Source organism: Pteropus vampyrus, unplaced genomic scaffold, assembly GCF_000151845.1.
Source record: "Pteropus vampyrus isolate Shadow unplaced genomic scaffold, Pvam_2.0 Scaffold535, whole genome shotgun sequence".
In the NCBI taxonomy this organism is placed as follows: Eukaryota; Metazoa; Chordata; class Mammalia; order Chiroptera; family Pteropodidae; genus Pteropus; species Pteropus vampyrus.
The window spans coordinates 521361-539649 of record NW_011889316.1 but is presented as its reverse complement, the minus strand read 5'-3'; the positions used below and the strand labels follow the sequence as shown (position 1 = coordinate 539649).

The 18289-nt window shown below is 38.3% G+C and overlaps 1 protein-coding gene across 6 annotated transcripts in view; it reads right to left on the bottom strand.

Annotated features, from left to right (window-relative positions):
• SUSD1 (sushi domain containing 1) overlaps positions 1 to 18289 on the bottom strand; it is a 178156-nt gene that overhangs the window by 135466 nt on the left and 24401 nt on the right. For 4 of the 6 annotated variants that reach the window (XR_002777866.1, XM_023525164.1, XM_023525165.1 and 1 more), the window contains exon 6: positions 4328 to 4507. Coding sequence is in view for 5 of the 6 variants with exons in the window: in XM_023525164.1 (XP_023380932.1) it covers positions 4328 to 4507 (180 nt within the window). In the remaining variant the exon portion in view is untranslated. Of the gene's footprint in view, positions 1 to 4327; positions 4508 to 17078; positions 17259 to 17889; positions 18064 to 18289 lie in introns of those variants that run through there. The other 2 variants (XM_023525166.1, XM_023525167.1) reach the window with 1 other exon arrangement.

The following is an 18289-nucleotide window of genomic DNA, read 5'->3' as shown; positions in this document are numbered from 1 at the left end:
CATAAACTACCTCCAAAGGCAATTCCCAAACAAAGATTACACAACAGACAGATTTTGATAATGGCAGCATCATCAGAATGAGTGTCTGGCTTCACAAGGTGACTACTTTGAATAAATGCACGTTGGAATAAATTCAATGATAAGAGTTATGTTATGTTTCCTTTCTCTTTTTTTTAAAAGTCTTTAGAAGCACATAAAATAGGTAGAAGTAGCATGGCTTAGCGTAGCGATTTCTAAAATACATTATATAATATTAGGATGATTTCTGGTGGTACTTGAATAAATTTTTATGTTTGCTTTGTATTGATTTTTGTGTATATTACAAAAAAAACACCTAGTTCATCAAATACATGGTATCATATGTATTACAAAGTGTCCTTGATCAATAAATTGAAATTATAAACTTATTTTAAGTATAAATTGTTTTAAGAAACTTATTAAGCTAGTAATACTTTTGTTATAGCAAACATTGTCAAGTTTGTATACAAATAATTCAAGTTTGGAAAACATTAGCATAGGAGAGAGATCGTGGGCTTTAGGGGCTAACAGACCTGAGTTCAAATCCTGACTCTGCCATTTACTAATTACTGAATGACCCTGTGAAAGTTGTTTAACTTTCTTGAGTTTCAGATTACTCACCTACAAAATGTAAATAAAGCTTAGCTTCACAGAGTTTTTCCAAGGACAAAATAAAATCAAGCATTAAGGCCTCTAGCAGAGCTCTGGGTGTGTAAGTTGGTGTGCAATCAACAGCAGCTATAATGCTTGGCAGTCCAAACATTATGTACATATTCAAACAAATCCCAGCCACATGGCTATTTATGTAAATGTGTCCATGTATCCCAGCTGACCTTTCTTTTCCATCTGAGCTGCAAGTGAGCACTCACTGAGCTAAAGAGGAGGGTCGACAAAAAATAGAAGAGGCAGAGGGTACCAAGAAGCCTGGAGGCAGTTGGACTCAGTGCCTGAGTCAGGTTAGGGGGCTCAGAAAGGTTCCCCGCTGATAAACAGTCATGTTCCAATAGAGATGTTACGATTCTAAGAGCATGGACGGAGTGAGCATCAACCTGATAATTATTAACTCATGTTCTAAACAAAAAACGCCAAATGACCTGTGCAGAATGAAAGCCAGGGACAATCTTATCAAGAATGAATCAACCTCTTTGATCTTGAAGTAAACCAACTCACTAAACAGCAAGCTTCCATCTGGGGTTTTTCCAGACACTAAAGTGGTTGCCTAATTCTCAACTGTCTGGAATTTCCAGTCCAAACTGGTCTTAAAAAAAAAAAAAGAGCCCCACCATCTTCCTTGAGTTCACACTCCATTAAAAACACATACAGATGCGTGCTACTAATCCAAAGAAATAGGGGCTCTAAAAACATTTTTAACTAAAAATAACCCAGGTAAAATGAAGATAAATTATTCCACCCAATTCAGAACTAAACATTCAAGTATAAGAAGATGGGTCAATGGAATAAAAACAGAGAGCAGAGGTAGAAGGAATTCAGAAGTTAGGCAGAAAAGTAGAAGATGGGGAAAAATCTCAAAAGTGAACACTGAGAAAGGTAAATACAAAATACATAGAGGGAGTTGGAACATGAGGGGAGGCGGGAAGAAATGGGTGAAAAACAGAGAAAAGAAGGAAGAAGGGTGAGAGCCATGGTAATCAGTATCTCTCACTACAATTCCAGAAGCCTCTCCGTCCTACCCACCTGGTGATCATGTGCAATACACCATGAATTAATCAGTATGTAAATCACCCCCTTTATCTGTGGAAATTGAATTTAGCTGCCAATCTTGATTGAGGGCATAGAGGCCTCCTCACAGAAAGATAACAGCTCTCACAGAGAATGCCTTTTCTCTCCTTAAATCAAAGCTTGCATAAACCCATAGAAACAGCTGCAGCTGGAGCCACAGTCTCTGTGAAAGGTGGCAGGCTGAGGATGGTAATTATAATTAGCAGTTACATAACGTGTTTGTTCTTCAAAGCGCTCTACGAGCATCAGCTAATTAATACCTTACTATGCCCCATGCAGATCCACTGGTTTTTCATGTCGTAACTAATCTTTGTACCCCCCACTGAATCCTGAATGGTGGAGGCAGAGCAGCGTGAGCAATGAAGCAAATGGCTAGGTCTAGAAGCTATGCCTAGCTCTCTTACCAAGTGATCCCATAGATACCTCTGGGTAAGGAACACATTCCCAAATGCGGAATTCTGCAACCCATGAGGCAGCTGCCTCGCTTTCTCCAAATAACTCGTAAAAGTGCTGTTAGAGGTGCAACAATAGGTTGGAATGGCTATCAGTCTGGTCCAATAAGGCATTAGCTCTTCTCAGTTTCCCTGATTATTAAGACTGGAAGCCTAGAGTCCTCAGTGTCAGTTATAGGTTTGCCTTTGTTTCTCCGTCCAAATTGGGCAAGTCAATGAGACCTCTCTAGAGATCTCTGGGTTATCATCCGCGTCGACCCTTCGCTGTTTCTATGATGGCAGTCCTTAGCCTACATCTCCCTCCATTTGTGGTAGAGAGGACTGAATGTGGGAACTGCATGCACAGACAGGGCCTCAGCCATGAAGGTGAGTTCTCCATCTTCTCCAGGAATGCTTTTACCCAAGGACTTCCAGAGGTCATGAACACCGTGCATTTGTAAAACATTATACGTATATGTGTGTGTGCCTTTGGAGGAAAGTCTGTTTTCCCAATTGCCCTGTAAATTCTAAGAAGGTAGTGTCTAGCAAAGTACCTCATAAATAGTGTATGCTAAATAGGTATCTATTGAATGAATTGATAAATTTAGTCAAATTCATATCCCCAAATGGTTATGAACCATGGCTCGATGGACAAATCAGCAGCAGCAGTCCACGTGTTTTGCTTGCTCTGGCTAGACTTTGCTATGGAAAACCTTGATTGGCAAAACCCAAAGCATTCTATCACAATTCTGCTGCAAGTCAAACCGGAGACCCAGACCAAAGCAATCAAGATTTCACGCTTCAGAGATCTGTCTTCATAACCTAGGACCAACCTCCCTCGGCCCAACCATCACAAATGGTAAGAATCACTGCCTTTTCCAACCTTGTTCCTTGGAGGCACAGGTGTAAGATAAAGCATATGGAGATCTTTAAGCAAGGCTAACAATTTCAGTGAAAGACCTAACGTGTGCTCCGTGCTTTAAACTTTTCAAAATGTTCCCCATAAACTATCTCATTTGATTCCCTCTTAACAACTCTTTAAAGGAGAGAAAGCAGACTTTATTTCTCCACTTTTATAGATGAGGAAACTGAGGCTTAGAGAGAATAATGCCTTACCTGATGACACACAGCTTAATACACGGCACTGGTAGAATTTGAACTGTAGTCCCAAAACTCTTTTCACCAGTAATTCCATTTTAAGGTATATATCCAAAAGAATTGAAAGCAAGGTCTCAAAGAGGTATCCATATACCCATGCTCATAGCAGCATTATTCCCAACAGCCAAAAGGTAGGAGCAACACAAGTATCCATCAGTGGATGAATGGATAAACAAAATGTAGTACATACATAAATGTAAGATTATTCAACCTTTAAAAAGACAGCAATCCTGCCATTTACAACAACATGAATGAACCTGGAGTACATTATGCTAAGTGAAATAAACCAATCACGGAAGAACAAATATTACATGATTCTGTTTACATGAGGTAATTAGTCAGACTCACAGAAATAGAAAGTATAATGGTGGTGCCAAGGGCTGGGAGGAGGGGCGGTGGGGAGTTACTGTTTAATGTACATGGAGTTTCAGTTTCAGAAGATGAAAAAATTCTGCAGAATAGTTGCACAACCACATGAATATATTTAACACTTAAAAAATGGTTAAGATGGTCAATTTTATGTTGTGTTTATTTTTACGAGAATTAAATATTAAAATAAACATTGAAAACCTCTTTTTTATTATACCTACTCTGAAAAGCTGTCAACATGTGCTAAGTTAGGACTTTTAAGTATGGCCCCTGAGAAAATGGTTCATGAAGAAAAATTCCTCAGCCAGCCAAGCAGAGGAGACAGGAATCACTGTGATTTAAAGTGACTTTCAAAAAAATAAAGTAAAAAAATTTTTAAAAGTGACTTTCAAAAGATAGATGCATAACATTTTCTATCTAACTTATTTTCCTAATCCACTTTCTAAATCTTCAGGATTTAGCTGACAAACTTAAAGCCAGGTGCCCACCTAGGTAAATGGCACCGCCAGACGCAGTACCCAGAGTGACGCAGGAACTGAAGGGCGTTAGGTCCCATGCTCCCGCTGGCCATCTGCTCCTAGGATAGGAGCCCCGAAGAACGGAGTCTATACCTGTGCATGTCAAAGTACTTTCTCTCCAGGTGCCTTTCTCCGTGCAAACGGAAGTGATCTCTCCTTGACGGCTCTCGAAGCCCTCTTGACACACATAGTGAGCCACGCTGCCCAGGCTGGAGCTGTGATTCCCCAGCAGGACCGCATGTGGCACTTCTGGAGGGCGGCCGCAGTCGATCTCTGCAATGGGAAGAAGCACAGCACAGCACGAGTTATGCCTTCCCCTACCTCTACCCCACCCCCGCCCGGCTTCTACCCCTATAATTCGTACTGTGGAAATAAACATCTAGCCCGCTCGTATGGAAAAAGAGAAAACACTGACCCCATCGAATAATCCAATTGCAGGTATATAAAGTAAGACTGTTCAGAAATAGAGTAAATAGGTATGTCTGATTTCAATGAAATTTCCAAACACTTATACATAAAAAATATTCCAACTGTGAGATTATTTATATTATAAAGAATTCCTTGGTCAATGAAATAATCTATCTCAGGGTTCTTTTAAATATTAAGATTTTCTGGTAACCTTTTACTATATATCTTCAGATCATTAACTCCTGAGTAGATGATAATGAAATTATAGTTTTGTTGCCAAATGAATATTAAATGAAATATCTACAAAATCTCTGAACTTTTTAAAAGTAAATTAATAGGGAAGGTATTTATAGTCTAAACATTTAATTTACATGCACCTTTCAGAGAAAGAATCAGTTGCATAGAGGCAGACAAACCTGGAATTATAAAATTGATATAAAATTTCTTCTCTGCAACTCTGACTACTAAAAGACCCTGGAATATTTACAGAGAACTATCTGAAGGAAAAGAATTATGACATTACCATTTTTGACCCAGCCAAATGCTATTTCACATAACAGTAAAAGAAAGTCATTTTCAGATATTTTACAGTTTTAAAAATTTAATGTATAACTTTCCTGAAAAAAAATTTTATAGCTAACAATGTAATAATATTAATAATTTCAAAATAAAATTCCAAATTATTGCAACAAAATCTGAGCAGTGAAGTGAAGAGAAATAAAACATGCTACATTTCTCATGCAGTCGTGGCGAGCTCATAGATACAATTTTATTTAAGAAAGCAGAATAAATATAAAATAAGGTGATCATACTCATTCTAAATGTAACCAATAGTCTCAGTTACACCTAAATACAGAAAGAAAAAATATGTGACATTTGGCATTCATTCTGATCTTTATTTTTCTCCCCAATCTGGAGAAAGCCAAGAAAATTACGCACTCCTGACATCTAGGCTTCTAAAACATAACTCCATTTATTGTGAGAAAGCATTCCAAATAGAGAAAATGGTGTGATCTGTTCCAAACTGCTCGTCAACCATTCTTGGCCTTAGAAATAAGTGGCTTCTCTTAAATGAGCCTCCAATACAGAATTGGTGGATTTAATGGAATTGCACTCTTCTCCATCCCATGACGGACGCTTGGTCTGTTGCAGAACCCGAGTTATTTACCCGAGGGAGGCCTCCCAGAACAGAATTTCATCTGTTGTCACAATTATTGTTAAGACCCTCGATAGAACAGCTCAACCTATTTGACCCATTGCTTGGCTTGGAATATTTTTAAGTCAGTCTCTGGTCAGTGCAGATTCAGATCATTGGCAGTTATGAGACCAGAACGAAGTGGTCATTTCATAAATTCTCCAACCCTGTCTACCTCTTAAGTCCCATGTTTGCTCACAGGGATTTGTTGCCTTTTCATATATGTTTACCAGACACAAGACTCCTTGGCCCTCATCATGTTTTCCCAGCATCAAACCTTTAGACATTGACTGGCCCCAAACATTCCAAGACAAGAGTATATTTGTGTGTAAATGAGCAACCAACTGAACAGGTGGTTAATGTTTCATAAGACTGCCCAGTCATTGTTGACATCTAAAACATCTTCTAGTTTAAGCCAGGGTTCAGTTACAGCAGGAAATAGAGGGAGTATTAGTAAAGAGATTGAAGGTATAGGTTTAAGTAGGTTTATAAACCTTGAAGCTGGAATTCTAAATATCACATTGGAGCAGTCTGAGAGGGAATCCAGAGAAAGGTAGTTGGAATAAGGGAGAAGCACAGATACTAAAGGGATAAGAGTACAGAAAATAACTAAATTGGTTTCTCTCTTGGACAATGGAAGGCATGGTGGCTTTAGTTGGGATGATGAGATTTTTTAAAATTAATACCAAAACTAATAATTTGGGGGTTGATGAGAGATCAGTAGCTTGGACTCCAGACACTAAGGTTCAGAGTCTCAGGTAGATACCCAGTGGTAGGCAACCTGGACCTACAACTCTGAGTTCCTAACACAGAGCTTTTCAAATTGAACAGTGTCTTGGCAAGGGATACACAGAGAGGATTCCAGCATGGCTTGGATTAAACACATGGTTCTAAACAATAACTGTACACCTGCATGACTTGGGGAGCTTTTAACAAGCACACATGCTAGAGTCTCACACCCCCCTATTCACACCCAGAGTTAACTCTTTTGAATTAGTAGTACTGAGTTAAGTTCTTGACATCCACATTTCTACAAAGCTCCAAATTTGAGAATTTATAAAGTAAATACTGGTAAGAATGGCTACTATTTATCATCACATGCATCTCAATACGGCACTGAGTATAAACCATTATTACTCACAATAACCCTCCATGCTGGGCATTATTTTCCTTGTTTTACAGGTGAAATGGCTCAACATAAATAACACATCCAAAGTCACACTGGTTATGTAATGGCCCGGAGTTGAATCCACATCAACTATATTCCTTCTCCTATACCCACTGCCTCTCAAGAGCTGCTCTGTCTCTGAAATCCTACAGTATCTGTCCCTCTCACCTTTTTCTTGCTCATACTCTTTCTCTTCTAGGTACATTCTCTCTCCCTCATACCTAGCAAAATCCTTCCCAATGACTAATCTGCTTCGTGACTAACAGAGGGATCCCTTCTTCCTCTAACTTTTGTGGCCCATATTCACTTGTTCATTTATTAATATATTTATTAAGAACCTAGAACACGCCAGACACTATGCTGGTCACTACTGCAATGAACAAAATGGACAAGATCACTGCCTTTGTACAACTTAGGGAGAGAAGAAACAGACGAAAGTAAAATCAACAAGACAATTACAGATTGTGGCAGATGTTATGTAAGAGGTAAGCTACTGTGATAGGATGGGAATGACTTTTTAAATGAAGTGGTCAGGAATGGTTTGATCTCTCTGAGGAGTTAAGGACCTGAAGCATGAGGATGAGCCAGTCATGTTTAGGACCAGAGGGAAAACATTTCAATCAAACAAAAATAGCCAATGTGAAGACCCTGATGTGAAAAAGCTCTTGGGATGTTCCAGAAAGGGAAAAGCAACCTGTTGGCTAGAGCACAGTAAGCAAAAGGGAGAGTGGCATGAGACAAAGGCGGAGAGAAAAGCAGGGCCAAATCACACGGGGCCTTGTAAGCCTTAGGCAAGAGCTTGAATTTTGAGAGTAGCTGAATGCCCATAGAGGGTTCTAAGCAAAGGAATGATACAATTTGATTTAGGTTTTTAAAAGACCAGTTGACTGTTGGGTAGAGAATAGATGGGAGAAGAACAGGAGTAAAAGGAGAGAGGTCAGTTAGGGTCGATAGCAGAAATCCGACAGAGAGATGATGCGTTCTTGGATGTACTTGAGAGGTGAGCTGGAGATGGAAAGAGGATGGATCTGAGATGTATTCTGGAAGCGGAACCGTGTTCTTGTTGATGCGCGGCACGTGAGAGTGAGAGAAGAGGAAGAATCAAGAATAATTATCTACCCCATTCATTAGACCTTCACTACCTGCTTGAGGATTTAGTGTCTTTTTATAAATATATTATATCTTTCCAAATATATGAACAGTTCATAAAGGACAGAATCTTTATCTTATAATCTCTTGCACCCTACTTAATAATAGTATATTTTACACAGTAAATACTCAAGTTGTTTATTGGCAGCTTGCTACTACCTTATCACTAGACCAGATGCAATAAGTGTTATTTTGATATAATAACAGCCCCAAGGAAGAAAACAGACATCAGTAAATTGTAAATACAATAACAGGACAGAAGACATTATCTCTATATTTGTTATCCAACAGAGGTAACTCACACCTACCAAACACCAAGTAGATGAAAGCTAAGAAAAAGATCCATAAAAACTAATATTAGTCTTGTACCAGCGAATTCTGGGAAAGTTATTCAAACCTCAGTAATTTTAATCATAATAGCATTCATCGAAATCCTAAACACTGGGACTCTTAGATACACACTATCTTATTTATTCCTCACAGAAAATCCTGCAAGGTAGATGGCTTTTTCTCTTGTAGCTTATAAATGTGAAAATGAAGGTCCCAAGAGCTTAAGTCACATCAAAAGTCATACCACTAGTAAAAGATAGAGCTAGTATGGGAACCATGGTTTGTGTGACCCCAAAGTCCAGATCCATTAAGTATGGGCAGCCTCACAATGAAGGGGCCTGACTGGGACTGACCTTACAGGTTAGCTAATACCACAGGAGAGAAGGCTGCATGAAGGAACATTCAGATCCATCTGCAAGGGTTCAATGACAACTGCCTCTGCCCGATCTTGTCCCTAAGAACTTTCTCAGAGCAAGAGAGTTGCTAGAAATAGACTTCCCCTGCAGCTGTGTGACTTCCTGATGCTTTCTTGGTACAGATGTTTAACCCCATGATATGGAGGTCTGGCCTGGAACATAACCCTGCCACAGACATTCCTGCCATGCTTAAGAGAGATGGCAGCCATTGCCACTTCTACTCAGATCAAGTTAGACCCCAGAAAGCAGGTGGCTCCTATTAAGAAATATTCAAAAATCAATCCAACAGAGGCTGTCATAGGTAATAAAAATGTAGTTCTACGTGAAAAACCCCAAAGCTCTCACTATCACAGGGAAATAAACCATTTAGAAACAGTTTATATCCAAAGGAAAGAAAAAATAAGCCTCACAAATTTTGCACTGCATATGCATAGGGGTGTTCATTAAAGCACACAGTTCTCTGGCTAATTACATTATTAAGTAACAACGTTTGGATCTGCATCAGGAATACAGTCCACTAATTATGAACACGGCTGGCAATTTTTCCTTACTACCCTATTATCTGTGATTTTATTCAAATAATCAACTTCAAAACTGGACTCCCTGTGGGGAAAATGTGCTCGCTGGTTTCAAGGACCACATTTTGTTGTAATTTTATTTCATATCTTGAAGGTAAAAATGTTTATCCACACTGCTAGCTTTAATATTCTACCCAAGAAAATACTCCAGAAGGAAATCTTTTTGATGAAAGGTACAGGCAACATATGGCATCAAATCCACAACTGACTATATTACTAATATCTACATTGGCTGCTGTTTGTTTATTATAAACATCAACTCAATAATGTGATTGATGACAGAAATAACATAGTATTATAAGGGTTATCTCAGACTGTTTTAGAGACCAATAAATATCAAGCCGAGAAAGAAAAAAAAATGACCAATAATGTCTATAAATTGAGGCAGGCATTTTGCCACTTGTCGGAGAATGAATGATAGACCTATTCTACATATTGATATTGACAAAAAAAAAAAAAGAAAGAAAGAAAGCACTTCCCAGAAAAATTAACTACTAGATGGAAAGCCCTGGCAAAAGAGCAGAAACAAGTATGAAAACTGAAGACAATCGCATTAAAGTCAGTTTTCATCTCCACCCAACAATAGAAATGTCTCTAACCTTCTCAAATCAGAAGGTTTCCATATCACTTGGAAATCAGTATAATGTGGTAGGCTGCAATAGTCCAAATAGTCCAGGGAATTAATACCATACTATACTATACTATATTCTATACTATATTTGTCTTCTGGATCAGATAATTCAGTGTTTATACCTATACTTTCTTCATTTGTTTCATTTGTAAAAATGTTCTCGTCTCTCCTTCATGGCAAGCTCTTTGTGGGCTGTGTCTATATCTGATATTTTTTAAATATCCTTTGTAGTGATGTGAGTAATTAATATTATTATGCACATTAATCTTCGTGATTTATACGCAAAGATGAAAAGCCGGGGGGTCCTGGAAGGAGAAGGAATCTTCGTGTTTATATGTAAGAAATATGGCCTAAGGAATGGGATGAGATTGTAACTTTATGACAAAGATTCATGCATTTTATGGCATGTTCTGAATTTAACCAAATATTTGACCCACATTCAGGGATCACTTGGACACTAAGCTCATATATCATCAGTGTTGGGGGTTGGAATCTCACATCTCAATATGACGACTTGAATTTAGAAAATGTCATTGTAACCATCAAAGGAGATGGGCGGGTTATAGTATGCCATGAAGCACATTCTCAGAAGCACATTCTCAAGAGTGGCTTATTAACTGCTGAAACTAAGCTAATGAGCTCATTAGTACCAAAAAGTCTATTTGCCTTAAGGCAGTAGAAAGAAAAAAACTTAACTTTTCGATGTACTCTGTATTCTAAAGTCTTCATGAACTTTAGCTTTGACTAACAAAATATTTCCTTCAGCTAGTATTCATAAAGAAAGCTCATTTGGAGAAAAAAAGAAAAATTTCCATTACACATAACAACATTTATTATCAACAAATAGTATCTAGTACGGAAACAGCTAGCATCTAAACACTTCAGAAACTGCAGAGGAGGTGACAGGGTAGGTAAGAGCATGAGTGCTAGGAAGAAAAAAAAGTTTATCAGCATATCTCTTATAAGGATCTTGCACTTGCAGAAGTGATAATGGTTTTTGATACCTTGAGCTGCATATGAATCTTCTCTTTAAAAAAAAACCATTAAATTTCTTCATTTTAATGTTCTGGTTATAAGTAGACTATTTGAATGGAAAACCAATAAATAAAGTGAAAAATGAATTTTAAATCTTCCCACTTTATGGTCGCAAGTTTCATAAAGATCTTAAATTTTTGACAGAAACATTACCTGCCACTCCCCACTAGATTATGGCTCTCTTATTAAGATCACTAGCATAATTCAGCAGCTACTCTGCATCAGGCGCAGTGATGCAGACCACTGCTTCATATCATTATCTCGATTAAACCTTCATAATAACTCCATGAGATGAAAACAATTTTATCCCCTTCTACAGAAGGAATCTGAAATTTAGAGAAGTTTACAGGTGGTCACCTAACTAGTAAGTGGCTCAGCCAAATTTCACACAAGTCTTTCTCATCCTAAAACACATACTTCACCACTCTGAGTTTTAAACCAATATCATTATTCATTTTGCACACTCAATGATTCCAGCCATTTGTAAATGACATATTTTAATGGCATTTACTTGGCAAAAGAAGAATCAACAGATTTGCTGCATACAGCAAGTAAGTCGATACAGGTTTTTTTTGTTTTCAAATATTTTAAAAGATCAGTAAAAGTAAGGTACCAGAAAATCTATTTCAAATGAGCAAAACCTCTTCCTATCACTTGGAACAGATGATAAACACAAGATAATGATCTGCCACTCCATTCTGCCTCACCCATGGTGGACATCATGAGTCCATCACAGCCCTCTTTCCTGCTAAGTCAGGATACCATCAGAATCCTCTCCAAACCACTACTAAAAATTCAGAGGCAGCAGTGCAATGAAATTTATCTGCCACCCCTCCCCTGAATGCCCTAATTTGTGTTCTGACTGATTTCAAGACCTTTTCAAACCCTCCCTGTAGAGATGAGATTGGGCTCTACGAAGAAAACGTCAAACAAAGAAGCTGACTTGGCAACAACAAATGTCATTCCGGGTGGGTCCCAGACCACGCTACGCAGGAAGCCACGTTTGCCCCAGCGTCCTTCTCCTTCCAGGGCCCCCCAGCTTTTCATCTTTGCCTTCCATCTCCAGGGCTCCCTGGGGCTGCTTCTGCATGGAATTTGACTTCTAGAAAAGCTTTGGGTTCTCATCTTAATATACAAGCTAATGACATAAGGTAAGTCATGTCCTTGCTCTGGTTCTTAATGAGAAATAATATCCATTGTTAGTTGTAAATAGAATATTTGTGAAGTGGGAAATGATACCAACATATTAACCACCTGAGAAGGCTTTTCTAAAGACAAATGAGATGATGCGTATGGAGATCTTGTAGACCTTAAAGTGCTGGACACCTCTAGAGAATCAGGCTCTGCTCTTAGTAACCTTGAGAAACCATGTCCCGCCCTTGTTAACCAACTCGAAGGAAGAACTCTGCCTCTGCAATCAGCCCAGTGCTGGGCCACGCATCTGTGAGGGCCACGTGCGTGGATATGGGGGAAACCAGGAGTCAGCCCCGAGGCCCTGTTCCTGGTCTGTCAAAGCACAGAGATGCCACGCCAAGCGAGAAGGAAGCATGAAGGTCCAGAAGACGAAGTAAGGTGTGGAATCAGGAAAAAACGTGAGACATGAGGAGTGAAACAAAAGAGGAGGCCAGGGTCCCAGCAAAGCTCAGCCAGAAAACGAGCAGTGACAGTGGTTCAGAAGCCACTTCCATGATGCCTGCCTTTTTCTGTGCCAGCTTTTAGGGAGGATTCAGAGGCACCCGTGGTCCTTAGGCATGTCAGGTCATGCTGAAGGAGACAAACAACATGGTCACTGAATTCCCAGGTTTACAGTCCAGTAGGGGAGAATGATATAAACTAGGAAAATAATTATAAATAATATACTGACATATTAGGTACTAAGGAAAAGAACATCAGAGGTGACATTTAAGCTGAAAATTGAAAGAGAAGAATGCAAAGAGCAGGGAGACTCCATCAGCAGATGAATGAATCAACAAAATGTGGTCTATACTCACAATAGAATATCATGCAGTCTGAACATGGAATAAACTTCTGATATATGCTACAACATATATGAACCTTGAAAACATTATGCTAAGTCAAATAAGCCGGACATAAAAAGGCAAACATTGTATGGTCCAAATATGAAGTACCTGGAACACAAATTCACAGAGACAGGAAGTAGAATAGAAGTTACCGAGGAGCTAAAGGGAGACAGAAATGGGGAGTTATTGTTTAATGGTTAGATTTCCTGTTTGGGATGATAAAAACCTTCTGAAATGGATAGCGGTGATGGTTATACAATACTGTGAATGAACAACACTGAATTGTACACTTATAAATGGTTAAAATTTTATATTATGTGTATTTTACCACAATAAAAAAATTTAAGCAGGTTGTGAGTATTTCAAGTGGAGGGGAAAGTACGTACAAAAGCTTTGAAGCCAATAAGAGCTTGACATGTTGGTTGGGAGAGAATGATGGGAGACGTAACGGTGGAGAAGCCCAAAAGGCCAAACCCCTGTTGGCTTCAGAGGCCATAGTTAAGGGCTTGGATTTTATTCTAAATGCAGTAGCCATTTCAATGTTCTCAGAAGAGTTTTAAGCAAGGAGAGAGGATAATCCAATGTATGTTTTAGGAGATTCATTCCTGATGCTGTGTGGGGAATGGGCGAGAGGATGCAAGCGTCGAAGTGGATTCTTACAGGGACTGTTCGTTACCTGACATACTGTCGGTGAGAACGCTCAGCTTGAAAGGAAAGTAAGGTCCCGTAAGGCAGAGCAGCAAATCTGGAAGACAAATGTTTCCAGAACCCTCCTACTGATGTGCCCACACTTCAAACTGCTCCTCACTGGACTCTTATACAGGAGGCAAACTCCTCAAAGGGAAGAGCACAAATGCCTCCTCTTCTAGGTAACCACCCCATTCCCCCATTTTCTTATTGAAATTCCCCTAGTCTTTACCCATTTGTCTCACAGGAACTTAGGAGCTCACTCTCACATAACAGTGGGGTACCTGTCTCTTTTCTCCTCCCAGGCTCCGGGCTTTCTCAGTCACAGCCTCAGATCTGGACTCTGGATTTGTTGTTGATGATAACACGATAAAAGTGATTCCCTCACCTTGCTCTTTTTAAGTTCTTTAAGCTGATACTTCTAATTTGCATCTTTTCTGAAAATTAATATAATAATAATAATAATAATAATAATAATAATAAAACAAAATACTAGGAAGTACAAGGTAGAGATTCTATCTTTTCCAGAGAGCTGATGGAAACGTGTGACCGACATTTCTGTAAATTCCTACCTACATCTGAAGAGGGACCACAGAGGCCTTTCATCCTCACTCCCACCAATGAGGCCCGCTTGGATGGGGGATCCATGTACCAGGCCCCCCTCCAAGGCAGCAGAGCCACTGGGGACACAGTAATCGGGAGAACGAAAACAATAGGATCCACCAACTGTACCTTCTCTGACGGGGAAGTCCGCTATCGGTCACAGAAGCTGCCGTCTGTAACACACAGCTGCTCCCTTCACAAGTACCTGCTCCTCTGCAGCATCCAAGTTCATAGTTTGCTTGTGTTCTTAGTGGAATTCCCAATTGCTGAGCCTTCATAACTCTGAGCTAAAAATACAGTGCCTGCTGGCCCACAGCCCAGATTCTGGAGCCCCCGAGAAAACAGAATGATAAATAAAAAGGGGTGTGCTTAGAGAGGAGCAGGCACAGCCTTGAGAAGCCGATGGCCATGTGGTGACACACACAGAGGAAGGTGTCAGCAAGCAGAGAGAGTAGTTATTAGAGGAGGGAAAAAAGAAGTAAAGATCTTCTAAATAATAGTTCTTTGGGAATTATAACAAGCACTCTCTAACTTTCTCCATTCTCGGTCCAATAATCCAGATAAAAATCCAATTTTCAAAGTAATACAAATTGTTTTACATGGAGTTTCCCATATTAATCCTTAGAGAGTTCTTTGATATGCATTATGGCATATTTTAATCTAAGTTCTGCATTTTAATTGATCCATTGAAAGATAATGTTATAACTAAAACATACTTTTAGAATTTAACCCCCAGGATGATAACTAACTATTAAAATGTGTTTAGAGCCTGAAATCGCAAATCAGAATAGCAAAAGGATTAACTCAGCCAAGCACATCACTGAGGTTGCTTAATTATGCAATAAATTCAGCGAAACTGTTTTTTCCCCCTTTTCCCAAAATGGAAACGGCTTTGTTACTTTGTCTAACATGTTAAAAATTTCTTCGATACAGAAAGTATATAAAATATAAAAATCATCCAGGACCTCCCTAGTGGGAATTATCACTGTTAACATTTTGATGTATAGCCTTCTAAACTTTTTCATAAGCATATATGTACACAGAAATTATTTCAAAAATAAGATGGTATTCATACAGTTTGCAACTTAGTAATATACTGTTAATACTTACCTATGTCAATAAATATTCTTTTCCAACATAATTTTTATTGGTTACATATTTCATTTTATATATATACCATGATTTATTTAACTGATCTCCTATAGAGAGACATTTGGAATTGTTTCTAATATTTCACTATTATAAACAATTAAAAACAACTATAACTGTAAAAAAAATTAAATGTGCGAGTGCTTTATATTTCTCTCTACAGATAAATTTGAAAATCCGATGAATAGATGATTTTCTAGGAACATGTAAATTACCAAAAAAAGATAAAAACTTAAACAGACCATTAAGTATAGAATTTTTTTAATTTTTACAAAAATTTTTATCCGCCTCTCCAAAAGTGCTACATCCAGATGGTTTTCCAGGTGAAATCTCCCAAATCTTTTAAAATTCAATTTATAGTATACTAGAGAAAAGAGAAAGAAATCCTTTCACATTCTTCTTTTAAAATTCAGAATAACATTGCTACCAAACCCGAAAAGATGGCATAGAAAAAGGAAATAGACCAATCTCATTAATGAATATCAATGCAAGAATTCTAAGTAAAATTTAGCAAATATAATCTAGATTAAAAAATAAAAAACCAAAAAACCTAGAAGAATCCATTCCAGAAATTAATATTGATCATTATCAAGAAATCTAATAATATAACCTACCACATCACTGGTTAAAAAAAGAAAAACATGTATGATCACCTTAACGCATGCCTAAAAGACATGTAAAAAATAACTCATTCCTGATTTTTAAAAAAATTCTAGTAAAATGGGAATATATAGATGCTTTCTTAAGATTATGCATATAGAGCCAAAAACTAGTGAAATGGTAATAGATGAAGAGAAGGCCAAAAGTAGAAAACAACCCAAAAGTCAACATCATCACAAAAACAGAAGTACTGTACCAGCACGATTAAGAACATGACCTCTGAAACTAGAATTCCTGGGTTCGGATTTCACCTCCACCACTATTTGTGTGACCTTGAACAAATTAACTTCTTCATGCCTCAGTTTTCTCATCTGTAAAATGTGATCATCGTACAAACTCATGGGGGTACTGTAATGATTAAATGAGTCGATGTATATGTAAAGCGCTTAGAATAGCACTGGGCACATAATGCTATCTCAGTGTACATAAGAATATGAGAAAGCCAAGATCATGAATGAATAATGAACTACTAAAACCAATGCCATTAAACTTAGGAACAAGAAAAGAATATTCAAAGTCAATGCTACTATTTAAATTTTTTGTTCTGAAAACACTAGTCGAGTGATCAATCAAGAGAAAAATATAACTTTTATAAATCTAGAAAAATAAAAGATGGAATTACCATTATTTGCGGATAAGACACTATTCCTGAAAATACCAAGAGAATCAACTGAAAACCTATTAGAAACAATAACAGGAATTTACTAGGTTTATTTAATTCATTCGCCATCCCAGAAAGAACTATTTAAGAGAGAAACATGAAAACAATCTTAACATGGTATAAGCTGTGAACCTGAATTTTTTTAAAACTCACCTTGGCAATTTAATTTGGGAGACTCCCATGTGCCCAAGGCTGTGCAGCTTGAAATTGCATCTTCTGGGCCACTGAAAAATCCTTCTTTGCAAGCATAATGAACCTGGCCACCAAGCCTAGAGGTATAATTTCCTATGATATAGCCATCTGGGACCTCAGGAGGGGTGCCACAGTCTATTTCTGAAAATAAATTAATGTCGAATGCATTCCTATGTGAATGTGAATTTTCAAAATTCATAATCTCTCTCTATCTCTATCCCATTCCCCTTCCCTCCCACCACACATACCCCAGCCATATTTTAAATAGGCTGGTTCATTTCCACATGACTTCTGGGCACGTTTCTATTCAGTCTTCTGACCTTCCATAAGTAATAGCATCTATAAATGCACAAAGCCGAAAGAATTTGGCAATGCTACCTAAAGAGAAACCTAGTCCGATGAAGTGAAAAATTTTAATTGCAAAATACTTTAAGATATATATGCCTTTATAATTTTCAGGGTCACTTTTGAGATGTTGGTCCTAACCAGATCAGCTGTGTTTACTAGCTAACATAATGGTTAATATCAGAATATTTATTAACTGCTAAAAATCCCAGAAGTTTACTAATTTTAGCTTTTTAATATTGCCCCTTCTATCTTGGTTATATTATTTGCTTTATTTCATAAGTTGTACAAATGTGCAAAGGAACAGATAATTTCTACCCACATCCCCAGCGGAGACCCACAGACACAGACACGGGCTCAGAGCAGCAGAAAGTCACCACCAACAGAAACGTACCTTGCGATTCTGCATTCTGTGGCAGAAACCCACCTGTACATGACGTGGCATCTCTGGTTGGGTGGAAAGGCTCAGGCCCACTCTTTGGCACGTATCCATCCATACAGTAGCATTCAAAGCTCCCGTCAGTGTTCACACACCGTCCTCCTTGCCTGCACAGGCCGGAAACCTCACACTCATCTATGTCTTAAGACCCATCCCAAATATGAGAGGGAGAGAAAAACAGAAAAAGGCGAGGAGAACATTGTGACAGCCATTTCTCACGTTCCCAATCTACACTTACAAATAAATGCATTTGTTTGCAACTGTATGACTTTTACTTTACTCTTTAAGGGTTCTCATATTTCTTTCACATCGTAAATTTAATAAATAGTTGTACACGTGTTCTGGAGATTTATAAAAACCAACCATCACCAACTCTTTGACGCCAAAC